The 27,235-nt window shown below is 38.0% G+C and overlaps 1 protein-coding gene across 3 annotated transcripts in view; it reads left to right on the top strand.

Annotated features, from left to right (window-relative positions):
• Nucleotides 1-27,235, top strand: part of Col4a6 (collagen type IV alpha 6 chain) — a 359,207-nt gene that overhangs the window by 264,179 nt on the left and 67,793 nt on the right. For 2 of the 3 annotated variants that reach the window (XM_010603052.2, XM_033760322.1), the window contains 5 exons: nt 2,821-2,955; nt 4,367-4,411; nt 19,543-19,659; nt 22,931-22,999; nt 25,102-25,137. In XM_010603052.2, the coding sequence (XP_010601354.1) occupies nt 2,821-2,955; nt 4,367-4,411; nt 19,543-19,659; nt 22,931-22,999; nt 25,102-25,137 (402 nt within the window). Of the gene's footprint in view, nt 1-2,820; nt 2,956-4,366; nt 4,412-19,542; nt 19,660-22,930; nt 23,000-23,741; nt 23,864-25,101; nt 25,138-27,235 lie in introns of those variants that run through there. The other variant, XM_033760323.1, reaches the window with a different exon arrangement.

The following is a 27,235-nucleotide window of genomic DNA, read 5'->3' as shown; positions in this document are numbered from 1 at the left end:
CTCTTCCCCCCCCCCCCGTGGCCTCCTTATGGTACTCTATTTTACAGTAGGAAAAGACTTCAGTGGGTGTGGAGGCTCCTTGTCTCTTACAATGTAACTGCAGACTCTAGAAGGGCCTGATATTACGATGACCAGGCAGTTCAAGCCTAGCAGCACCCACCCCCAGAAGGCTCAAAACATCCCATGTTCCCTGCTTCTTCCCTGAAGCTAGTTTGAGAGGTTCCAAACTGAGCTACTGATGTGACCGCAAGCTTAAACACCCGGACCCACCCTCAGAACTCCATGTTTGTTTGAGGCATGCCTTTGTAGATATACCCTTTGGAAAGGATTTGGTTTTTTTAAATCCAAGAATTCTTTAAATGACTTACTTTTGGTTTTCTGGCTGGAGCAGAGACAGTGAATTCAGCACTCCCACCCAGCCAAAGGAAAGGAAGCAGGCCTTTGCTGGGTGAAATCCAGAGTTCTTGTTAAGTCCAGCCTTAGAATCACCTTAGGCCTATGTTTCCTTACTTATACTTGCTCTTGAAAAAGTTTCACCAATTCCTAGCAATATCATAAAAGCAAGAGAGGTGGAATATGTCACCTTGTGTGCCCATGTTGGCCAACTCAAGTTTCTCTAGTGGTGTGAGCAGGATAAGAATTAGACCACATCACAATCCACTTTCTCAGTAGCTGTTCAAATGGTTTGTCATGCTTTCCTTCTTCCCCCTCTTGATGTGGGAAAGCTTTTTTCAGGGCTCGGATTTGGGCTAAGCATTCAATGCCCCAAATGGATCTTCTCTACTTATAATAATGTCACCTCGGCAGGCCCATCTTGCCCCTGTCCTCCCTTCAAGCAATGATCTCCTCTGCAGCACCTGGTCCTTATCTGCCTCCTCTGTTCCAGCCTCAGGCACACTGCCCTGGCCTCCTGCTGACACACACATGCATTCTCCTGAATGATCTTTGATGACTTTCAGACCTGAATACTGCTTTTCTCCTAGCTGGTTCTCCAGACCTATCACATCAATTCTTCAACTTCCTGCCTAGCTTCCCTTGCCCACTTCAACTGGGGCTCACTAGGCCTTCCCAATGTGGCCCGTGACTCCCCCCAGCCATAGGCACAATGTAATCATTCTGTAGACCTCCGTGGCCAGTCTGCCTTTATGTCCCTGCGGTACTTGCACTCTCTTTCAGACTTGTACTGTTTAACATGGCTTGTGTACATCAGTCTTCAAAAGTAGACCCACTTTGACATCCTCATTCATCCTCAACACCACCTTTTTTGAAAGTATTGCTCTTTTTCTCTTTAGTTTATACACAGGCGTGGGCGCATATACAAACTGTACATATTGATACACACATATTGTTTTTAAACTAGAAGAACAGTACACAACCAAGTCATTGTAAACAAAATTCAGTGACAGAAGCCTAAAAATTGGATGCTTACCCTTCCCCCATCATTCGCAGAAGTAAATCTTTTAAACAGTTTGCAGCCTAGCACTATTTGTAGACTGCATGTTGAATAATAGGTTGTGCTCCCAAGAAGCGTATCTCCTTAGAAAGAATATTTTTTACTTCTTTGCAAGAATCTTAGGTCTTTATGCACTTGATTTTTTACTGAAAATTATACTCCAAAGGACTGGAACAACTGATGGCCACTTGCACCTCTAATACATGACTCTTATCACAGTAAAATGCGTGTGTTCTATTTTCACCCTTTTAAAAAGTAAACTCTGACGTGAATAGTAAAGGGCATGTTTAATGGGCTTTTTGCAGAGGTTTTCACAGATTTGTAGGCAATTACAAGTAGTCAGTAAAGAGGCCAGGAGGTGGAGATGGGAAGCATTTATGAAAATAGGCTTTCTATCTCGTATGGTGTTGTTCTCTGAGTGGTAATGTACATTACTAATGGTTTTCATTTTTCTGTCAAGAAAATTCAGTCCCTACTGGGTTTTGTTCTAAATGACAGTCCAACCTGCCTGTGTTTCACCCACTGAGGTTAATTTTCAGTCTCAGTCTGCTTTAAAATGTCAGCCTGCACTCTCAGACTTAATTGTTAGGGACATTTTATAACCATGGTATTCAAAATCCTCAGGCTGCTCCCTCTTACTACCCTAATGGACACTTAAATAGATTTCTAAGGCTCCTTGTATTTTACTCGTTCAACACTATACAGATGGGAGGTAAGGGGAAGGAAGAGTAAGTAACCAATTTGTGTATGAGTGTGTGTGTGTGTGTGTGTGTGTGTGTGTGTGTGTGTGAGAGAGAGAGAGAGAGAGAGAGAGAGAGAGTTCCCTTTGTGTTGCCAGATGCAGAGATAAAGTCCTGGGATCAGCCAACACAGATGAATTCTGACAAGTTGATCAGCTCTGGAGTTCTCCCCTCTCTGGCCCCCCATGGCCATATTCTTTAGGCACAGCTATTTCCAAACTTCGTTGCAAGCATGTGGTTGGCCATTTGCAGATATAAAATGTCCTAATGTTCTCCAGTGTTCTGTTCTTTTGCCATTTTGACAATCTGATGAAGGACCTGGCATTAACTTGGAAGAAGACAGTGTTATCCAGCCTGAATGACTAATCTCCTAAGAAGTACAAAGTTGAAGGATCTTGGTGCACATGAATCTTATTAAATGTGCTTATAAAATGTGTTCTATCCAAATAAGCTTAGCAGTCTCTAAAATAGCTTTTCTGATCCATGTCTGGAACTTTGGCATGCCTCACAGATCTCTAAGCCAAAATTATTTAATGAAGTGGTGACAGTGTTCTTTGTGCATGGGAAAATGGGAAATGTTGATATTAAGTCCTCTATTGACTAATTATACTCTTTTGTCCATTTTAGGGGAAACCTGGACCAATTGGAATTCAAGGTCCCACAGGTCCTAAAGGATTTGCTGGACCTACTGGTTTATCAGGGTTGAAAGGAAAAAAGGGTTCCCCAGGCCCTATTGGCCCATATGGACCAAAAGGAGATAAGGTAAGATCAGCAAAAGCTTGATTTTTCTGTAGTGCATGGGTGCACGTATGACAGTCAAAAGCTGTCAATCTCAATTCTGCTTATTTATGAAAACAATATTGTTCCTGAATAGTTTGGGGCCGTGCTACACACTTTGATGAGAGATAATCCCCATTTATCAAGAGACTTTCATGGCAAGCAAATTGTAAAATGAATGCATTAACTACTTTCCAGACGGTAGGCTCCCTGTGGTAAGTCATGTGGCTTTGAACTGGGCATGAGTCAGAATTCCAGTCAGCTGAGCAATAGAGACCAAGAATTAAAAAAAAATTAGTAAGCAAGAGATCAGAGTGCTTAGAAGCAATCTGGACCACAAATAGAGGAAAGAGGTGCAAGAAAGGAAAGTGATAATGTCGTGGTGGCTAACCAACTGAGTTTAGCAGCTCAGTTTATATTCCCTGCCTATTTTATTTTGTTAAATTGAGTTTATTGGTACATTTTAGGTATACAGTACAGTGACATTCAACATTGGGATCTTGTACCTTTACATGACAGGTCTTGGTTCTCATTTTTCCCCTTGTCCCTGCCCTCCCTTCACCCACTCCTCCCCTCCCCATTTACTAACACTTTTTTTTCATTTTTTCATTTTCTCATATTTTTTTCTTTTCCCTTATTACCTTTCCCCTACCCTTCCCACTTTCCCTACACCTTTAGGCCTTTTCTAACCACTTCCTGTTAATCTTATTGGTGAAGGAGGCATTCTCACACTGGGATAATAAAGATAGCACAACCCCTAACACTAGACAGATGAAGTTGATAGTAATTTATTGGTCACAATTTATACTCAGTTCAGGGTAGGAGGATACTGTACACTTTTAAGGTCACTCCAACATTGCAATCAGGAACAGAGTGAATTAAGAGGCTATGGTTGGCATACTTTGTAATATCAAGAGGTTGGAGTACCTCTGGTTCCTGAAGATAGATGTGATCTGGCTTTGTGAATAATTTGATGTTCCAGCAGGGAATTAAAACAGCTATTCAAGGATAAGAAAGAACTACTCCTGCTCCATTTGGTAAGGACACTTGTTTGCCTAAAGGACCTCATCTAAAGGAGCAGAATGGAGAGGATATGTATAGTTAGGGTATTCAATGTACTCCTAGCTTTCTCGTAATATCAAGGAAGCACATGATATTGAGCCTTAATTTTAGGACTTACATTGCCTAAGAACTGGTCTCAGAACATAGACATGTCCAAGGCCCTGTGCAGAAGCAAATGATTTCTTGGAGGTGGAGTAGGGAGCAAGGGCAACCCAAAGAGAGGGGATACAAAATGCTTGTTAAAAACTTAGGTCTTTGAATCCCATAAACGGACCGAATCCAAAGACCACCAGCTAGATGTGTCTTACACTCCTCTTCCTACTCCTTCTTTTAGGGTTCCATGGGAGTTCCTGGCTTTCTTGGTATCAATGGGATTCCGGTGAGTGTATCCAAAGAAGCATTTTTAATATCATCCTCCAGGTTCTGTCTAATAACTCAGGTACTTGGGCCTTAGTGACTTCTTGTCTTATGCAAGTATTCTTGGGGTCAAGTAGTGAGATATGTGTGGTGTGATTTCAAGGGCAGTGGTCAAATAGTCACCCATGAACTCAGGTGAAGGCAGCCTAAGTCAAATGGATATGAGGTGGAGAACCATGTGCATCCATAAAAATCCATTGGTATCTTAGGCAAATGAATTAGGTCTTGGGCCGGTGATTTAGCTCAGTGGTTCCACTGCCTGCCTCCCAACCACAAGGACCCAAATTCTTTCCCCTATACAAAAAAAAGAATTAGGTCTTGTGGGTTTAGAGGACCTCTGATTGGAGATGGGGGACTGGTTCTAAGGTACGGAAAGCCACATAAAAGCTTATAATGAGTTATTATACAAAAATTTAAAAGATACACAAAATCAGATAGAAAAACCCTTCATGATACCTTGTGTATTTTGTTTCAGTACATTGTTTTCCTCTATCTTATATCACTTCAGAGTGAATTTCCCTTTAGTTTTTACAAAGTGACCAATCCAAAGATCACTTAGAGTCAGACTCCTCCACTCATCCTGTGGATTTCTGCTCTGCTGGAGATAAGTGGAGATTTGGAGCTAGCAGACTTCTTTTCCCATTTCATCCAGCCCAATCTCTTAGTTTCTCCACTTCAGTACCATACTCTAACTCAGCCCACTTCTGAAGCTTCCACTGCAACAACTTCCACTGCAACATGTCACCAGGCTTTACAACATTTAGAACTTACTATCACTTTTGAGTTCAGTCCTTTGCCACTTCTCTCTATATTTAATCCATACCCTGAACTGTGTTTGCCTCTAACAGTGGTTTTCAATCTTGTTTAAGGAAGTCCACAATCTTGTATGGAAGCTCAGCAGATATAGAGAAAAAAAGTGCAGCGCATACATTTGAGGGAGGCCCTGGAGCCTGCCTCTGTCCTTACAACAACCTCTAAATATTTCTCATGGCCTTTATCAAAACACAGTTTAGGAAACTCTAAACATAATGTCTTCTTGTGTTATTCTACATAGTCATTTAGTGTAAAGGAAGAGGATTCTAATCTCTTTGTGCCAATGTATAGGTATGTCTTGAGAACCTACTACGTGCCAGTGCTCTGCTACAGGGATATAGAGGAAACATAAAGCTCTGTCCTCGATGATGTTATCATTTGATCCATTTTCTTCCAGGATTTAGTAGTCTTTTGTGGATTTGGAGACAAGATGGCTCATTTCTATTTGTTACAACAAGTCACCCTTCAGATTTCTATATTGTATTCAACCGCAGAGTCTGAAAAATTCCCAGAAATAGGTCGGTGGGAAAATAAAGTGAATGAAGATGAAACTATCCTTTGGCATTTTGGGGGGCTGTGCTGTGGTGTCCACACTTACCACAATCTCCACTCATATTTCTTATCTTTCTGAGAATCATGGGAGTGAGAAAAACTAGTGAACTGGAAGCAGTCTCTGCCATTCATCCTGGCTTCAACAGAGATGAGTGGGGATTTGGAGCTTGCAGTGTTAGTGTCCTACCTCCTGCAGTCTCTTTTCAATGGGAGCTGGAAGGAAGTAAATACTATGAAATCCAGTGGTTGTTGCTAAATCTAAACTTGAACCCCCAACCCCACACCACACCACAGTCCATCTGGACTTCTCTGCTCTCAACTTAGAGCCAGGACAACCCTAGAGCTTGCAGAAATTGATCACTTCTCTTCTGAGCTTCATCCCTTGGGATAAAAAAGTTGTTTGGACTCTTCCAAATGAACTTGCTGCTCCCAGTAGACACTCCCACCCGTGGCCCTACCCTTGACCTAACGTTTTCTGTGTTTTCTATTGACTTTTAATTGCTCTATCTTCAGACTCCATAACTCAGTATTCCATGAAATCCCTTTCTATTATTCTTTCTCTCTCTTCCAGCTAATCAAGAAGTATGTATTGGGTACCTCCTGTGAGTGTTTATCGACTCCTTCCATCTTTAAGGTTCTAGGAGTTTTTTGTGTCTATCTCATTTACTGTAGCTTCTCATTTCATAGAGCCCTGTGATATTTGTTGATCAGCTCATATGACGGCCTCCTCTGGCTCCTTAAGAGCACAGATTATGTCTTCTGCTTCTCTTAGAGGATTCAGAGGCCCAAGGTTGAGTTCAACATATAACAGGAAATCTAAAAAGATTTGAGAGACTGTCTTCATCCTCTAGGGCCTATAAATGCAACAGTTCTCTCACTGGTAGGACTCCCTCACTCTGCAAAACACAGACACCACGGGCATAGTCAGACTACTTATTTCGTTGAAATTTTAGGAGCAAATTTTAGGCAGTTTTTCTGAAAGCAACAGCTTCTCCAGCACATCTTATTAAGGTGGATCACTGCAAGAATATGGTTTCTCTCCTAATATTGGCTGATTGTTGACATATGTGTCATTGGTTTGGGTCTCCAAACTACACTTTTGCTGTAATGCAGACAATTTCAACACAAGTGAGTGAGCAGTTATTCCACAATAATCTACGCTTTTGCACTAAGAGGCATAGCAACAAGTGGAGAAAGGGAATAAATAAGCATTCATTAAGATATTCAGAACTTTAATCATATCCCAGCTTTGAGTTGGACCTATTGGCAACCACAAGAATTGTATGTTTACCAAACGTTTTCATTATCGAATAAGTTCAGAGCAGAGGTTTTCAAGTTGTCCTTTGTGATTTATGCTTATCTTTTCCGAGGGAGTCAGTCTCAAACATTTCCCTCCCTACACTAGTAAATGAGCACACTAGATTTGTATCCTCAAAGTGGACACATCTTACTCATCAAATTGGATTTTTTCCTTTGAAACTGGGTTCTACTGAACACTGCTTCTTGAGAATACAGCAGATCCTCCTAGTCTGAATGCTCATTCACTTGTTGCTCTATAGAAACATGTGTTTCTCCAGCAAAGAGCTATACTTTCTTGGAAAGGTACTCCACAAATATGTAAAATGATTTATTATTACTAAAAATGGCAAATATCAGATATTTTGTGGTACTGAAAATTGAAAAGAGGCAGATTTCAGCCCTGTGGATTACCCTGGCTGACTTGCCCAGGAGAAAAAAAAATTACTATTTATTGAGCATTTACTTAGTAAATCTAATCTCACTTGATTTTGACTATTTCCCAATGAGGTAGGCATTATACTTGTTTAATGTTAATGATGCCCCTAGAGAGTAGGCATTACTCATCATCATTTTACAGGTGACAAAACTGAGGTTCCAGCTGGGGAATGTCAAAGCTGAAATTGAAGCACAAGTCTGTCTGGCTCAAAACATGCATTATCCACCACTCCATTGTATCAGCTAAATGAGAAAAGGTTGGCAGGTCTGAATTAGAAGTTAGAGATTAATTCCAAAGAGTGAGAGAGCAAACAGGTATGACTGGAATCCTAGTTGGTAGATATCAGAAGTTTGGGTGAAAAAACTAAAGAAGGATTGAGCCCAGATTTTAAAATGTGGAAGCAAAAAGATAAGAATCTAGACAAAGATCTTGGTGTCTGACAAAACCAAAGTCCTAGAATTAAGGAAAACCCTTGGTAGTGAGTCCACTTGTTGCCTTGCTTTAATTTGTTCCTGCTCCCCAGCTAAGAGACAAACAACACCTAGGCAGTTTGCCTGGATATTCCAGAGTGGTGGTTAGGGTCCCAGCAGGAAACAAGCATTGTATCCAAAGGGTTTAACTGAATAGGTCGAATGAAGAGTATATTTAAAGGATATGAGCAGAATTAAGGGAAACAACAGTGTATAATGCAAAGGTTAAAAAATAGAATCATAATATTGGAACATAGTGAAATCTAGAGCCGTGGAATAGTTTTGTCCAGTAGATGCTAAGACTGTAGAAAAACTTAACTATTACCAAGAAATGTTAGTAGGAGAGAAGGTTTGGATGAAATAAATAAACTATGCTCTTTCTCCTGCTCCAATCTCCAGCCTGTGCCCAAATACAACTGGGAAACAGAGGGAAATGAGTCTGGTTGGTATAGGCCATACAGGCCAGCCACCAAGGATACAAATCTGGGGATATTCAGAGCAAAGAATATGCTATTACTAAGCTACATCAGTTTACACAGTACAACTAAAAATTGTCTACTGAGTTTGCAGAGGCACAGATTATAGGAAGTGTATTGCAGAGACAAATCCTGGTAACTCCTCTGGATTTAGCATTCCATGAATTCTGTATCCTAGACTCACACTTTTGTACTAACAGTCTGTCTACTTCCTGCAACTGCAATAACAATGAAAATGAATTAGAATCTATGGAGCATTTCCTCTATAAGAATTTTGCCAAAGATCGTTTCTAAAACAGTAGTCCTCCTTATTGATGCAGAACACATGTTAAGACCCCAGTGGATGCTTGAAACCATGGATAACACCAAACTTTATAATTTAATGCCTTTTCTATTCTAAAGAAGTATATATCATGCACAGTGTCATAACTTTTGCAGTTTAAGGTGTGGCCATCAAACTAGTAAAATTTCTTCTTCACAATTTCATAAAAGATTTATTCTTACCATATGTCTTAGTTGCTTTCGTGTTGCTACGATATATTACCTGGTACCCACAATTTAAAGCAGGAAAGCTTTATTTTGTTTTAAATTGACTTTATTGGTACACTTTAGATATACATACTGATCACATTCATCATAGGGAATGTGTACCTGTACATAACATATCATGATTCTTTTTTACTTTATTCCCCTCCCCTCTCTTCAACCCTTCTTGCCCTCCTTATTTAGAAAAGCTTTGTTTTGATTTTTCCTCCTATTTCCTTTTTTCCCTTTTCCCTTCCTTCACTTCCCCCCTCCATTTAAACATTTTCTTCCTACTTCTCAATATCTATCTGTGTCCTTATTTATCCTTTTGGTTTCTCACACAAGAGAAACTGTGATATTTAAACATGTGTGTCCAATTCATTTCACTTAAAAGTATGGTCTCAAGGTGCATCCATTTACCTAAAAATATCTCACATTTATCCTTCTTTATACGGCTGAGTAGTATTCCATTGTATATAAAAACTGCATTTTCTTTATTCATTAATCCATTAATGGGCATCTGGGCTGTTTCCAAGATTTAGCTATTACAAAATAGGCTGCTATAAGATGAAAAAAACACTGAGATTCCACCTTACCCCAGGAAAAAAAATGGCTGCTATGAAAAAATCAACCAATAACAAATGTTGGCGGGGTTGTGGGGAGAAAGGAACCCTTCTCCATTGTTGATGGGAGTGCATACTTTTGCAACCACTATGGAAATCAATATGGAGATACCTCAAAGAGCTGGGACTAGAGGTTCCATTTGACCCAGCCATCCCTCTGCTGGGTATCTTTCCAAAAGAATTAAAAGAATCATATCACAGAGATATATGCACACCCATGTTTATAGCGGCACAGTTTGTAATAGCTAAATCTTGGAAACAGCCCCTGTGCCCATCAGTTGGAAATTGGATAAAGATGTGTTTTTTCTATAAAATGGAATACTACTCAGCCACAAAGAATGAGAAATTAGATTCATTCATAGGAAAATGGATACATATTGAGGATATACTCCTAAGTGAAATAAATAAGTCACACATGTGTAAATACCAAATAGTTTATCTGGTGTGAAAAACTATAATCATAAATAAGATCCTAATGGTATAATTAACAATGTGAAAGAAGAAGACAAGGGCTAAAGGTGTAGGGAAAGTGGGAAGGGTAGGGGAAAGGTAATAAGGGAAAAGAAAAAATAAGAGAAAATGGAAAAAAAGTTTTTGTAAATATGGAAGGGAGGAGGGGCTGAAAGGAGGGCAGGGACAAGGGGAAAAATGAGAACCAAGACCTGTCATGTAAAGGTACCAGACCCCAATAATGAGTGTAACTGTGCTGTATCCCTAAAATGTACCAATAAACTCAGTGAGAAAAAAAAATGATGCTGCTGTAAACATGGGTTTGTAAATATCACTGTGGTATGCTGCTTTTAAGTTTTTTAAGAGGATACTGAAAAGAGGAATAGCTAGGCCAAATGGAACCTCTAGTTTTAGCTTTTGAGAAGTCTCTATGCTGATTTCCATACTGGTTGTATCAATTATACTCCCAACAACAGTGGAGAAGGGTTATTTTTTCTCACAGCCTTATCAGCATTTATTATTGGCTGATTTCTTCATGATAGCCATTCTTTCCGGAGTGAGATAGTATCTCAAAGTAGTTTTGACTTGCATTTCTCACTTGACAAGTGATGTTGAACATTTTTTCATGTGTTTATTTTCTGTTTGTACCTCTTCATCTGAGAAGTGTGTATGCATTTCAGAAGCCCATTTTTTAATTGTATCTTTAAATTGGGGAGGTTTTTGTTTTTTTTTTTGTTTTTTTTTTTTTGTTTTTTGTTTTTTTTTTTAGTTCTGTATATATTCTAGACATTAGTCCTTTGTCTGAAGAATAGCTGGTAAAAATTTTTCCCCATTCTGTGCACTGTCTCTTCACTCTATTGGTGGGTTTTTTGCTTTGTTTTGTTTTCTTTTTTGGTTTTTTGTTTGTTTTTGCTGTTCAAAAAGCTTTTTAATATGATAAGATCCCAGTTGTTGATTCTTCGTGATATTTCCTGTGCAATTATTGTTTTCTTCATAAAGTCTTTCCCTACACCCATGTCTCCCAGAGTTTTACCTATTTCAGCAGATTTAGTGCTTTTATTTTAATATTTAGATCTTTAATCCATTTTTATTTTAGTTTAGTGTATGGTGAGATACATAGGTCTAGATTTAATCTTCTGCATATGGAAAACCAGTTTTCCTGAATAATTTATTAAAGAAACTGTCTTGCAGTAAAAGTCCCCTTTCTCAAACATAAGGTGGCTGAGTGGGTTTGGAGATGTTTCTGCATCTTCTATTCTGTTCCACTTATACTCAGGTCTAGTTTTGGGGTGTTTTGTTTTGTTTTGTTTTGTTTTATTGTTGTTGTTTTGCCAGTACCATGCTTTTTTATCACAGCAGCTCTATAGTATAATTTCAATTAAGGGATTGTGATGCCCTCTGACTTCTCTTTGTTGCCCAGAATTGTTTTTGCTATTCTAGGTCTCTTACAGTTTCAAATGAATTGTAAGATTGTTTTCTCTATTTCTGTGAGGTATGCTATTGGTATTTTGATCAGGATTGCATTAAACCTGTATATCACTTTTGGAGGTATGGATATTATTACAATACATTTTCTGCCTGTCCAGGAACAGGAGATATCACTCCATTGTTTGATGTCCCCTTTTATCTACTTTTTCAGAGTACTGTAGTTTTCAGTGTAAAGTCATTTCCCTTCCTTCATTAGATTAGCTCCTAAATTTTTCCTTTTTCTTGATGCTATTGTGAAAGATGTTGTTTCCCTAATTTCCCTCTCAGTGAGTGTGTTATTGGATTAGAGGAAGGCTATTAATTTTTGAATGTTGACTTTGTATCCTTCTACTCTACTGAATTTGATTATTAAACCTAGGAGTCTTTGATGGAGTTTTGGGGGTCTTCTATATAAAGTATCATGTCATCAGCAAATAATGATAGTTTAACTTCTTTCTTTAGAATCCGTATTCCTTTAATTTCTTTCTCTTTTCTAATTGCTCTGGCTACTTTTTCCAGAACTAGATTGACTAGGACTGGTGATAGTAGGCATCCTTGTTTTGTTCCTGATTTTAGAGTGAAAGCTTTCAGTTTCTGACCATTTAGCATCATATTGACTGTCAGTTTGTCACAGATGGTTTTTATCAGATTGAGATAAAGACATTCTATTCCAGTCTTCTGTAGGATTTTTATTATGAATCGGTGTTGTACTTTGTCAAATGATTTTCTACATCTATTGAGATGATCACATGGTTTTTGTCTTTGGCTCTGTTGATGTAGTGTGTTGCATTTATTGATTTGTGTGTGTTGAATCATTCCTGCATCCCTGCCATGAATCTTTCTTGGCATGGTGTATAAGCTTCTTGATGATTTGCTGCATTTTGTTTGCAGCATCTACTGAGGATTTTCATGTCTATGTTCATTAGGGAAATTGGTCTGTAGTTCACTTTTTTGGTTGGATCTTTCCCTGGTTTGGGTATCAGGGTAATGCTTGCTTTCAGGAATAAGCTCAGAAGTACTGCTTCCCTTTAAAGTTCATTGAAGAGTTTGAGGAATAGTGGCATTACATGTTCTCTAAATTTCTTGTAGAATTCATCAGTGAATCTGTTAGGACCTGGGATGTTCTTTGTTGGAAGTTTTTTTAATCGCTTCTTCAATTTCATTAATTGATATTGGGTTATTTAGAATCTTTCATCTCCTTGATTCAGCTTTGATGATTCATATGTATGTAGGAATCTATCCATTTCTTCTACATTTTCATCTTATTAGAGTACATGTTCTTGGAGTAGATATTGCTGAGCTTCTGGATTTCTGCAGGATTTATTTTGATTTCATTCTTTTCATTCCTAATTGCACAGATTTGAGTTTTTTCTTTCTTTTTATGATAAAGTTGACTAAGGGTTTGTCTATTTAATCTTTCAAAGAACTAATTCTTAGATTCATCGATTCTTTGTACTGTTTTCTTAGTATCAATTGCATTAATTTATGCTTTGATCTTTATAATTTCCTCCCATGTATACACTTTTTGTTTAACTTGCTCTTCTTTTTCTGGAAGCATAAGGTTCAACATTAGCTTGTATATTTGAGCTCACTGCTTCTCTGATGTGGGAATTCACTGCTTTAAATTTCCCTCATTGGATGACTTTCATTGCTTCTCATAAGTTCTGATACTTTGTATTGGCATTGTAATTTAATTGTAGAAACTGTCTAATTTTTTTATTAATTTTATCTGTGACTCTGATTGTTCAGGAGGGTTTTATTTAATTTCCATGTATTTATGCAATTTTTCTGGTTTCTTTTGTCTTTGATTTCCAATTTCATTGTACTATGATCTGATTATATGCATGGAATAGTTTCAATTCCTTTGAATTTACTTAAGCATGTTCTATGAGGTGGTATGTGTCTATATTGGAGAAAATCACATGTGCATCTGAGAATATGTATACTGTTGTCGGATGGATCACTGTAGATATTTACAAAATCCATTTTTTCAAAAATTTCTTTCAGTTCTGATATTTGTTTGCTGATGTTTTTGTCTAATTGAACTGTATCTGTGACAGTACTACATTAAGATCACCAATAACAATTGTACTAATGCTTATTTTATTTTTTCATATCCATTAATGTTTGTTTGATATAGATGGGTGCATGGGTATTTACTGCATATATTTTTTTTATTTATTTATAATTATCTCTTCCTCTTGGATTGTTCCTTTAACAAGTATCTAGTAACCTCTTTGTCTCTTTTGATCAGTCTTGGCTTGAAATTTACCTTGTATGCAATTAGAATAGCTACCCATGTTTTCTTTCTGGGTTTCTGTCACACGAAGTATTTATTTCCATCCTTTGACTTTCCATTTGTGAATTTCTTTTTGAGTTAAATGTATTTTTTTATGCAGCATACTGTTGAATTTTGTTTCTTGATACATTCTGCCAATCTTTTTCTTTCTATTGGTCAATTGAGATCATTTCCTTTCATGGTTATAACTAATCCATATTGACTCATCCTTTTTGCATTATTTCCCTGTTGTTGGTTCCTTTTTGTTTTGGTTTGTGTCTAGATGTCCCCCCAAAGCCTCATGGAGTCTTAGATGGGGCTTTTTCAGAGGTGATTGAATCTAGAGTGTGATGCTGGGATTAAGGGTGTGATTACTAAATCAGTACACTGGTTGGCTTGGCACAACCCTAATCCCAGTAGTCTGATTAAGATGAAAGAGGCAGAAAGACACTGCTGTGGTTCCTTTGTTGTTTTTTCTACCATTTGGTTGCCAGGAACTGTTTCTCCTCTGTGAAGCCCTTCTGCCACGAGCCACTCTGCCTTGGAACCCGCTGATTATGGACTGAAAACTCTATAAACTGTGAGATAAATAAACCTTTCCCCCCTTAACTTTGGGTGTTGTATATTTCATATCAGCAAAGAGAGAAAAGTACTTAGCACACCTTTCTTTCTCCTCTGTTTAATTGCTTGCCTTGTCTGGTGGATTTGGTCTGTTGTGATTCATGGAATTGTTTTTATTGTCTTTTTCTAGAATATCCTTCAGAACTTTTTGGAGTGCTGCTGGCTGGTGGTCATGAATTTCTTCAGGTGTTCTTTATTATACAAGTATCCTATTTCTCCATCAATTTTGAAAGATAGTTTTTCAGGGTACATCAGTCTGGGTTGGAAGTTGTTTTCTTTGAGGGCTTGAAATACTTCATTTGAAGCTCTCCTTCACTTAAGTGGTTGTGTTGAGAAATCTGTTGTGATTCTGATGGGCTTTCTTTTATAGGAGATTTTGTTTTGTTTTGTTTTCTCTGACACCTTTTAATATTCTGTATTTGTGTTGAATTTCTGGAATCTTGAGTATTATATACATTAGTGTAATTATTTTGTTTGTTTTGATCATGACTAATCAGAGTTCTATATGCCTCACTTATCTGTATGTCAAATTCCTTTTCCATGCTTGGGAAGTTTTTTATCACTGCTTCTGTGAACAGGTTTTTTTATGCCCTTTGTGTTACCTTCTAATTTTTCATTCAGTCTTATGTTTCATTCAATCTTATGTTTCAATCAATCTTATGTTTCTTCTTTGCATCATGTAGCAGCTATTGAATTGATTTTTCTTAATCCTCTCTTGCTTTTTTAAAGAAATCTTTCATTCAATGATGGCTAACCCCAAACCTATCTTCTAGATCTGATATTCTGCCATCACATTAGTTGATTCTGCTGTGTATATTTCCAGTAGAATTTTTAATCTGGATATCTTCCTGAATTTGTTTCATAGAATCTATTTCTTTCCTATGTTGTACATTCATGGTTTCCATTACTTTGCTAAATTGCTCTATTTTTTTAAAATCTACATTCCCTAACCATGTCCTTAATTATGGTCATTATCTCTTTAGTTATCTGTGAAATTATTTCCGTTTTGTTTTTGTCTAGAGACTGAATCATCTGCCTTATTACTTGTGCTATTACCATTTCAAAATGTTCAACTGGGTGGCCTTTGATTTCTTCCACCTCATTGCTTTCAGATTGGGCTAGCTGGAGATCTAGTGGTGCACCTTGCTTCTGTGTCTTCTCATTTTCTTTTTTTTAATTTGTTTTCTATGTTTATGCTTCTAAATTGCTTATAGTACTCTATTACTAGTATCAAATCCTCTTTAAGAAATGCTTACTTTTCAGAGATGTCTTCTAAGTGTAGCAGGCTTTTGATTTCTGTGTGTGTCCCAAGATCAGGCTTCTCCAGTTTATTAGGAATAAGAAGTTGCTGCCTATTTGGCTTAGCACCAAGTTCTTTGGTACTGAACTATGGTATTGTTTATGATGCCCAGACAATCTCATTATTGGCATACAAAGAAGACCAACTGATCACAACAACTATATCACCTTGGCTAAAGTAGTACAATCAGTAATAACAATAGCATAAGCATAATCTAGAAAATGACAGACCATGGGAACTGTGAATTTGTCACCTTTAACCATAGGTAGAAGATTTATAATTATATAACAAAATCTAAAACAAATGAGAAAATTATATACAGTAAATATCCCCTCAATAGAGCAATTTTCCCCCCAGGGAAAATAAGAGGAAAAATAGAGGAATAAAAAAGATAAAGAGATTAGAAGCAAGGCTGAAGGACAAAGGAAGATTCCTCAAGCTTTGGGAAACTGGTAAACAAGAGAGAAGGGAGAGGAAGATAAAAAAAAAACAAAAACAAGAAGTAAAAAAAAAAAACTAAAGCAATGCTGGCACTCATGAAAAACAAAAACAAACAATCAAGGAAAAGAAGCAAAAGCAAAAAAAAGAAAGAAAATCTCTGTGATTTCAATCCTGTAGTTATCATCTGGGGTCAATAGTTTTGTGGTAATGTCCACTTCAGGGTTTGTCTCCACATTCACTGGTAGACAAAGAGGCAGAAGCCAGATCCATGCTGGATGATTCCAGCAAGCCTGCAGTAGGAATATGGCAGTGTGTCAATTCTGGTGCTTTCAACTCCACAGAAGTTCAGGCTCATCCTGATTTCTGGTTGTGGAGTTGTGGCCTGAGTTTTTAGCCTACAGCATTCTGAATGTGTCTCTTGTTGGTCTGGCCTTGGCTCCTTGACTCTGGATGTATCCTGCTGTTCTGTCGCAACCAGTCACTGGGAGTGCTCAGATGAAGTTAATGCATGTCTGTTCCAAGTCCCGAGTTTAGTTAGCTGTTCCCTAAAATGCATCTAGCCAAGCACTCTCCAGGGTACACTTGGACTGGAGTCACTAACCAGCTGTTGTAGCTCACAGCTTCCACTGCTCAGTTCCACTAGTGCAGTTCTCCCTGGAGGCCTCTGTAGTTACCTGCCCTCACTATATCTCTGTAGATTTGTACCTCCTCTCTCATCCCTCTAGCCAAGTGTCAGAAAGAAAGTGCAGTTTGCCACCTCCTTTTTTGCATTGAGGTCCATCTCTTCATCTTCACTATGGACACCAACTCTCCCTCCAGATCTTTCCTGAGTTCTGGGGATCCGTCTTCCTCCTTTTCTTGCCCCAAATTGTTATATTCTAGTATCTGGATTCTGAATCTCAGAAAGCATGATTTGTTGTTGTTTACCACTACACCATTTTTCCAGAAGTCTCCAGGAAGTTTATTTTGGCTCAGAGTTTTAGAAGTTTCACTCTGTAGTCAGTTGGCTCCAAGGCAGGGTGGCATGGCAGAGGGGCACAGCAGATGTGCAACAATACATGGCAAGGCAGCAGGAAGAAGAGAGGGCTCAAGGGGGGAGGGAAGGAGATAGAGCCTTCCAGGGCACACCCTTCAGTGACTCACCTCCTCCTACCAGGCTTAACCTCTCAACATCACATTTAGCTATAAACTCATCACTGGACTTATCCACTGATGGGTATTTTGCACCCATGATGCAGTTGCCTCCCAAAAGCCCCACCTATGAGCACATGAGACTTTGGGGGAATTACCTTTTCACTTAAAGGAAAGATTTCACAGCTTCTCTTTGGCGTATCTGAATTGCCAGCATCACTACACTTTTGCTCTAGAATCATTATTAAGTAAAATAAGGTTTACTGGAACACAAGCACTGTGATACCACTGTAAGAATCAGTCTGATAATTTAGATAGCTACTAAATTACTAATGGACAGGTAGTGTATATGGTGTGCATATGTTGGACAAAGGATGATTACATCTTGAGTGGTACCAAGTGAGATAGCATGTGATATACAATTTAAAAGTTATGAATTGTTTATTTCTGTGGATAAGGAAGGACTACCACCAATTTGAAAAGTTCATTTTTGGAACACATGACCTATTTCCCCTCAAAACATTAAATATATACTTGGATTTTAAAAATGTTTAGGGAGACGTAGCAATCCATCTTGCATTTACTCACACAGATTTCTGATATTTCAGGTTGTCTCTTTGCTCATCTCTGTGCTTCATACTCAAAAAAATTGCCTTTTAATAAATTTTAAAAGTTATATTCCTTTACAAAAAAGGAAGCCTGTATACCAAAAAAGTCCAACTCTGGAAAATTATTGAGTTCACATAAGCTGCATTAAAATGCTTACTAATTTCCCAGCAAAACAACTGCCTCAGTAGTGACTATGGAAAAGAGGAAAAGATACAGTTTCCTAACAAGCAATAAGCTGACTTGTGATTGTGACAATGGAAATTGAAATTGTACTTGCAGAGCTTGCTTATTTTCGACCAGGAAGCTTTCAGGAGAGGGGATAATGCGGGAGCTGTTTCTGCTCTGTTTACCAAAACCTAGCATGTGTTCCCATGCAAATTTTTCAATACCGAAAGTCATGCAGGACAATCCATGACTGTCTGGTCTAAGGAAACCCAAGCCTGGCATGACTCCCCGCTGGTAGCAGTTCAACCGCTAGATAGTTGAGCTTCATTTGACTACATCTTTGTACCCAGGGAATGTGAAGTTGTAGCATTCTGTGTATCCCTTTTCTTTTTTTTTTTTTTTCTTTTTTTTTATTTTTTTTTATTGAGTTTATTGGTACATTTAGGGATACAGTACAGTTACATTCATTGTTGGGATCTTGTACCTCTACATGACAAGTCTTGATTCTCATTTTTTCCCCTTACCTCTGCCCTCCCTTCACCCCCTCCTCCCCTCCCCATCTTCAAACACTTTATTTTCATCTTTTCATTCTCTCACATTTTTTTCTTTTCCCTTTTTGTTCTTCCCCTACGTATCACACCTTCCCTACATCTTTAGCTCCTTTCCTCCCATTTCTAAATGTCAGTAATCTTATTAGAATCTTATGCATTGTTGCAGAATATTCACACCAGGGAAACTATTCGGTATTTACACATGTGGGACTTATTTATTTCACTTAGGAGTATATCTTCAATATGTATCCATTTTCCTATGAATGAATCTATTCTCTCGCTCTTTATGGCTGAGTAATATTCCATTTTATAGAAAAACCACAACTTCTTTATCCAGTTTCCAACGGATGGGCAAATAGGTTGTTTCCAAGATTTAGCTATTACAAACTGTGCCGCTATAAACATGGGTGCACATACTTCTCTGTGATATGATTCTTTCAGTTCTCTTGGAAAGATACCCAACAGAGGGATGGCTGGGTCAAATGGATGTATCCCTTTTCTTTGTGCTTACTTCCTTTTGTTTCAGCTTGGGTCCTATTAAAAGTATCAATCCAGGGCCAGGGATTTAGCTCAGTGGTTCTGCTGCTTGCCTCACAAGCACAAGGACCAGAGTTCATTCCCTGGTACCAAAAAACAAAAAACAAAACAAAACAAAAAAAAGCCCACAAGAAACAATATCAATCCTTTTGGGACGGATATCTTAGAACTGCAGTTAAAGACATATACTTGATTATAAAAGGGAAACTATGAAATTATATATGATGGTGTTAAGGGAGGGACATGGAGACAGAGCTTAGCAGTATACTTAACTTTTCTCAATGTGAAGCATTTTGGATTAAATGACAGCTCTGCTTCTGACTTGATCCTATCTTTTCTATTTGAACAGGGCCACCCCGGACAGCCAGGCCCAAGAGGTCCATCTGGCCTGGATGGTTATAATGGAACTAAAGGAGCTGTTGGATTTCCAGGCCCTGTTGGCTATCCTGGGATTGTTGGACTTCCTGTATGCTGCCAGATCTTTGCATGTTAATTCAAACAATATTGCTATCCTCCGAATGTACCCTCTTTCCACTTCTCTGGAAACCTCATTAAGCTTGTGTGAGGTAGCCACTGAAGCTCCTTCTCCAACACAGGAATCTGTGCTGGCAGCATCACAACATTAAAAGTCTAAAGAATACCAGTTAGAGGGGAGTATACTATTTCAGGTGGCTTTCTTCTTAAATGCTACTTTGGGAATTTGACAAGATTGTTAAAAGACTATAGCACATTTCACAGCAAAATACACAGTTAGGCTATTTGACATCTTCCTACATCAGATGATGTTGGGAAGTACTTGGCAGTATCTGAAATTACAGAAACACTCAACAAGAGTCCAAAAGCCTGGCAAGCTTGCTTTGTACCAGTGGTTCTTAACCAGAAGAGATTTTTTTCTTCGGGGTACATTTCATTTCACAATCATTATTGGTATCACTAGATGTCACAATTGGGATATGCTACTGGGACAGGATGTTACCTTCCCCCCAGTGCACGTGTACACTCACACACACACACACACACACATACACACATGATCAAAAAACATTTAGCCCATTGTTGTTTAGTTTGAGAAATACTATACTCAGAGTTTGTCCCCCACAATTACAACTTTTTTTTTCTATTAAATTTACTGGTACTCTTTAGATATATAGTACAGTTACATTCATCATTGGGACCTTGTACCTTTACATGACAGGTCTTGGTTGTCATTTTTTCCCCATACCTCTCCCTTCCCTTCACCCCTCCATCCTTCCCTATTTACAAAAACTTTGTTTCCATTTTTTCCTTTTCTCATATTTTTTCTTTGCCCTTCTTTCCTTTCCCCTACCCTTCCCACTTTCCCTACTCCTTTAGCCCTACTCTTCCTATTTCACATTATCAGTTATACAAGTTGAACCATATTCACACTTGATTATAAGACTTACAAGGTATTTATTAGATCCCAGTGTCACCACCTTCATTTAATTCCATTCATCTACATAAAGTTCAATTATTTAAGTCTACAGGGTCTGTGGTAGATACTATGTCCTTGCAAGACTGATTTTATAAGTATCTGGAAAGAGGAAAAATAACATGTTTCAAGCCCATTCTTAACCTCACTTGAAATAATCTAAATTACTAAGGGTTCTGATGTGAAACCTTTAACTAGGAATAATACCATACATTACATAGATTTCATAGCTATGTGAATTAATTGGCATTTCACTGGAATAGCAGCACCGTAGCGTTCAGTGACCAGGTTGTGTGTATCGGTGTACATATGAGAAAATGAGACAGACAAATAGGCAAAACACAAGCTACAGATTGGTGTAAAGGACCTTGACATTTAAGGACCAAACCAATATACAGCAAGAGACAGGGGAGCGCTATAAAGTTACATTCTTAACATGGAATAATTGGTGTGAATCACAAAGGTCTTCAAACACTTCCATGGCAACAGGGTAGGGAGTAAAATACTTCTGTGGTAAGAACGGGATACAGAAAAGCCAAGCGAATTTCACTTCAAGAAGAATAGAGATCCTGAGGTAATAAACATCCTTTGACAAAGGACATGAGCAGAAACCTAATCCTATGCCTAAACCTCACCTTAAGCCTAAATAGGAATTTTAGCGTGTATTTTACTAAGCTGAACCTTACCCTCTCCTGAATAACCAGGGATCTCTATTCCATCAGCTTTTTTTTTCTTTTATTGAGTTTATTGATACAATCTAGGTATACAATACAGTTACATTCATCGTTGGGATTCTGTACCTTTACATAATAGGTCTTGATTCTCATTTTTTCCCCTTGTCCCTGCCCTCCCTTCGCCCTTTCCTCCCCTCCCCATTTACAAACACTTTATTTCCATTTTTTCAGCTTCTCATATTTTTTTCCTCTCCCTTATTACTTTTCCCCCGCCCTTCCCACTTTCCTTACACCTTTTGCCCTTTACTTCCTATTTCACATTATTAATTATCTCATTAGGATCCTGTGTACTATTATAGTTTTTCAAACCAAAGAAACTATTCGGTATTTCAAAGAAATCTCTGTATGAACATTAAAAATAGGGAATCCTAAAATAAAACTAAAAGGGAAAGTAAAAGAGAAAAGGCAATGATGTAACATTAAAATAATCCTTAATTCTGGAGATGAAAATGGTCCCTGAACATATTTAAATTGCTTCTTGCTCTTATAGTCTTATCTTATTCTTTTTTTATTATTTAGAGAATACTTTATTAGTTCCTATAATCAAACCCACGTAGATATAACCTTACATATTTAGTACGAGGTGTTACCCCTGTACACATGGAAAAAAAATAAAAAATGTTAAACTAATAGTAGCAGTATGTTATGCATCGATAGCAGCAACAGCTTTTCCAGGTTCTGCAGTCATCTGAACAAAATTATAGACATTCAGCACATTCCATTAAAAAAAACAAAACAAAAAAGAAAAGAATAATATCCAGAAAACAGCAAAGTTCTGTTGCTGTTGTGGTACCCTGCACCATTTTTTTATTAGCATCTTAATCATCCTCTGGAAAGAGAACATTCTAGAGTAATATCATTAAATGTAGCTCTGATAAAGCACGGTCCCTACTATGTACCATAAAGCAGGTATAAGATATTTTACATTCATAGAGGTATGATACGGTACCATACTACATCAATAATACCATCAGCTTTTTTGAAGAGAATAGTGACCACAACAATAGGGGAAATGGGCAGTGTTAAGAAATAAACTAGTTTATGCTTCTGGGAGCATGCTGCTTTTTTTTTAATTCACCAATAATCCTTGTACTTGAGAAATCCATATTGCAATCAACTCTTTGGCCCCCAAATTTTAGCCCTACCCTCATTATAACCTGACTTCCCCTTAGATGTACAAACACTGATTTTTTTTCCCTAGGATGAACTATAACAGATACTTGCTAGCATCTGCCAGAGATAGCTAGAGCAGTAAAGCCTAGGCTTATGAATTACATGCATTTGTTACAACAATGTTTTGAATAGTTTTGAAATGTCCTACTTTCTAACCCCCATACCTTTATAGACCTCGGACTTGGGAGCAGAGGAATGAGCTTCCAACTGTGAGACATTGACCAGGGAATGTGATTTGCCCCTTAACAGCCAGTTCTGCCTCAGAATAAGCCATTAAATTTCAAACTCTTGCTCCATTCTCCATCTGATCAGATCATACTACTAACAAAACTCTTATGTGTGTGCATGCTTTCACATGTTTGTCTTATTATTTTATTCAGGGACTCCCTGGTCTGAAAGGTTCAAAAGGTGAATCCATTCTTTCTCAAGGCAGTTTCACAGGCATGAAGGTAAGAGCCTTTAAGACAGATAAATGAGTAGGCTGTAAACTGAGTTCTGCCAGATTGGCACCCAACTGCAATGGAAACATTTTCAGAACTAGCATCTCTGTCCATATTTAAAGAGCAGACTAAGCTGGAATTGAAAAGTTTGAGAACTTTTTGTGGGAAAAATATTGACAGAAATATTTGCAAATATACTGGCAAAGAAATCTGCTTTGTAGTGTCTAGACTAAAAATAAGAGAAACAAGCGAACACTTTGCATGGCTATTTTTATGGCCTGTGTCCAGGTGTCCTCCCAGAGTCTCATGTGATCTTAGCTGGGAGCTTTTCAGAAATGGCTGGATCTAGAGTGTGTGTTGCTGGAATCAAGTGTATGTGATTAGTAAACTATTTCACTGATTGGCTTGGAATAGTTCTGGGAGTGGATAATTTATGTGCCGGTATTGTGGATGTGATGCTGGGATTGATTCATGGTGTAATGCTAGGATTAAGAGTTTCCCACTCTGGGTATGAGTGCTACCCACCCTAAGGGCAAGTAGCCTGGATAAAATATAAGAGACAGGGCTGCTATTGAAACTTGCTGCTTGCTACTTTGCTATCTTCTGCCTGCCATGAACTGTTCCTACTCTGCCATGTTCCTCTGCCATGCCACCTGCCTTGGAGCTAACTGATTATGGATTGAAACCTCTACAAACTGTAAGCTAAATAAACTTTTCTCTATCTTTGGGTGTCAGGTATAGTATCACATTCTTGTACATGCTGAGACATTTCCTAGAAGACACTTATTGACTACTCTGGAATCTTTGATGTCTACATACCTTGGTTCCAGTCCATGTATGTCTCTGCCCACACAGTATGGCCACCAGTGCAAGGTATAAGCCCTGCCTTTTTTTTTCGTCCCTGCACACTAGCTTGTCACCCTAACTACATCCCTGATGTGTCCATATACATGCCCATGAGGTCTGCAACTGACTAGAACTTTCATCTGTTATCCAGAACCTTCTATGTTCTTATGACTGTACTTTTGGTGTATGCTGCCTAATGTCCTTGCAGAGATTCAGTAAACCCTGGCTCCAAATAGTTCATCTATTCCATTGCAGAATAGAAAAGGAGCCCATTATTGCCCTGGTAGCAAATGGGAATATATACACCCAACCTCTGATAGGGAGATGCATCAAGATCTCTTGGCTGACTGATTGCACTTTTCAGTCTTTCATCAGTGCACAGAACCAAGGCATTGGAAACTGTGGAATGCAGTGATGGGATGGGTAGCAGAAGAACTGGAGAAGATACAGGATTTGGACTCATGCATTGGGTGATATAGCTGAAGATACAGTTGGGAAAGGCCTAATGATTATTGAATTCATATTACTCATTTTACAGATAGAAAAACAGAGATTCTATGTCTTGCTAAGAACCATACAGCCAGTTCACCAAAGAGCAAAGTCCCAGACAGTGTTCTTTCCATGCTACAGAGAGCTGGTATTTTTTACTGTAAGACAAGTAGGGTAAGACTAGCAGGAGTTAAAATGTAGCCATTGTCTTAGAAAACATTGATTAAATTGTTTGCTCAAAATCAAGAGACCCTGGATCCAGTGGGACACAGAAATTTCAACAAGATGGTTCTATTACAGATTCATATGGTGTCTTAAGATGCTGCAAAGTAATTAAAATACGATCAGAGACTGTATGCTCTGTTGATTTTTCCCTTTAAGTGTCTGATTTGCACTGTATACATATGGGCACAGATTATCTGGGGATGAAGGCACACGGGAAGGTAGTTTTGCCTTCCTCCAAGAAGAGCAGGAAATTCACCAGCCCACAGAAGAAATTTCTAATTGACAAGTTCCTCGCAAAGGTGAAAATTAATTAATCCAAGAAAAGTATGAAATCCTGTTTAGCCAAGGCTATAATATTGTCTTCTAGAGTCCAGATTTTTCATGGGGAAAAAAGCAAATGGTTCAATATGTTCAATTTGAGCATTATTTAAAGCACAAGGCCTTGACAGAGCATCCCAAGTTTTGGCAATGCATTCTTAGATTAATTGTCTGAAATACTTCAGGTTTAAGTTACTACTCTCTTCAGTGTCCTGCATTTGTCTGTTTCTTAGGGGGATCCTGGGTTGCCTGGACCGGATGGAATCATGGTAAGTTGTCATTTATATGTTGAGCTATCCATGTTTAGGCAATAGTCACTGATGGTATTTGGTTTTTTGTTCTTCTCTATGCTACTCAAAGCTCCTAAGGGAAAGCTAGAGAGTTGAGATAGAACAGGTGGTACTATTTACATTTTCCAGAATATAAGGCACCTATAGGATGACTTGTCCATCTCAAGTTGCCTGATAAATTTTCAGACTTTTGGCTAGGGACCTGTATGAAGTCGTACCATCCAAGATCCCCAGTAGATGCCTGAAACCATGGATAATAGCAAACATTATATGTACTGTGTTTTTCCTATAATATATACATGTGATAAAGTTGAATTTATAAACCAGGTGTAGTAAGAGATCAAGAAGAATAACAAGTGTAGTGTTATGTCAATAAAACGTGTTATGTGAATGTAATCTTGCTCTCTCTCTATGTGTCCATCCCTCCTTACTTTCTTCCATCCCTTTCTTCCTCCCTCTCCCCTTCTCTGTTTCTTTAAAGATCTTACTGTACTGCACTAACCCTTCCTCTTATGAAGATAAGAGATTATACAATGCCTATGTGAGAGATGAAGTGAGGTGAATGATGTAGACATGGGAATATAGCATTAGTTTACTATCTAAGGGTTGCTTGAACACAAAAATTGAAATACTTTTTTTCCATTTAATATTTCCAATCTGGTTTACTGGATGTAACTGAAAGCAAGGGAAGTAGAACCTTGGATAAGGAGGGGCTACTGCATTCCCTGAGATACATTAGGAAAGTATTTAGACCAGGAAAGGACATACATTATATTAATGAGCATTTTTTTTCTTTGAGATTCCACGTTTCTATCACTTTCTTTTGAAGTAGCCTAAGAATTATCCCTTCTTTCTTCCTTCTTTTCTGTATTCCTTCCTTCTTTCCATACTTTCTTTTTCAGTCCTAACCAGCTATTAAGCACCTACTATTAGCAAAGTGCTGTGAATGACCCTGTAGGCAATGTAAACAACAGTCCCTGTCCCCAAATATGTGAAAAACAAATAGTAGAAATATATCCTAGGAATTCCACAGTAGCATAGATGAAGACATGCTGTTCATCTAAGGAGTTATAGTGGGAGACTTGTTTCTGAAAGAAATAAGTAGGTTCTGAGAAGTATGGATGGTATTGTTGGCAGTGGGAGGAGTCTTTAGACAGAAATGTAGAGGGGCTGCAAGCCCAACCCAATACAAAGATGAGCATGGATGAAGGGCATATAGGTCCCATCGAGATAAACAACATTGGCTTAAATACTATGTTCATTAAATTCATAGAATGACATTCACTGTATTTGCTGCATAGCTTCTCTTGGAGATTTATTTCCCTTCCATGAAAGGTATGGTGTTTATCTTCACAGGCGCAATGAGTAAAGTACCTAGACTTGAAAAGAAGGTATTTGGTGGTTAAATAAGAGATTTATGATCAGTCAGGAGACCACAGGTTGTTGGTTATTTTCAAAGCAGTATTCATGCTATCATTAATTCTTAGGGAATATTTCACCCCTCTCTTTTCTTACTCCTAAGTTCTCACCTCTCTTAGACTCTCCTGCCCTTATCTAGGAATATGTCACTTTCATCCTGCTCCCCAATGGGAGCAGGCCTACATTTTTTCAGACCGTCTTTCTGTTGATTTTATTGTCTTGCTTTAGTATTGTTATTCTGTTCTAAATATTTTCTTATTTCTCTTCTTACTCTTTCTTTGACCCATGAAGTACTTTGAAGTGTAGTATCTCATTCCCAAATATTTGGCAACTTTCCAGTTTTTCTTTTTTTTCCCCCTTTTTTGGTACATATTTGCAGTATATAGTCATCACATTTACTCTAGGTAATTAGTACATGTGCATAACACATTTCAATTTTTTCACCCTTCCCCCTACCCAACTTTTATCTTGCAGCATCAGATTTATTTATTTATAATACCTTACAAACTTAATTATCATACATGCAGAATAAAAAGGAGACTAATAAGCCAAAGAACACATAAAACATGTAAGACAATTATACTAAGTCAAAGTACATTTAAAAATACATTTTTGTACTGGATTACAATACTTTATTTCCTTTCATTCTCTTTTTTCC

This window comes from Fukomys damarensis, unplaced genomic scaffold (assembly GCF_012274545.1).
Source record: "Fukomys damarensis isolate Sample0158 unplaced genomic scaffold, DMR_v1.0_HiC HiC_scaffold_39, whole genome shotgun sequence".
Lineage (NCBI taxonomy): Eukaryota > Metazoa > Chordata > Mammalia > Rodentia > Bathyergidae > Fukomys > Fukomys damarensis.
Note: the sequence above shows the minus strand (reverse complement) of the source record. Positions and strands in the feature narration are given on the sequence as shown.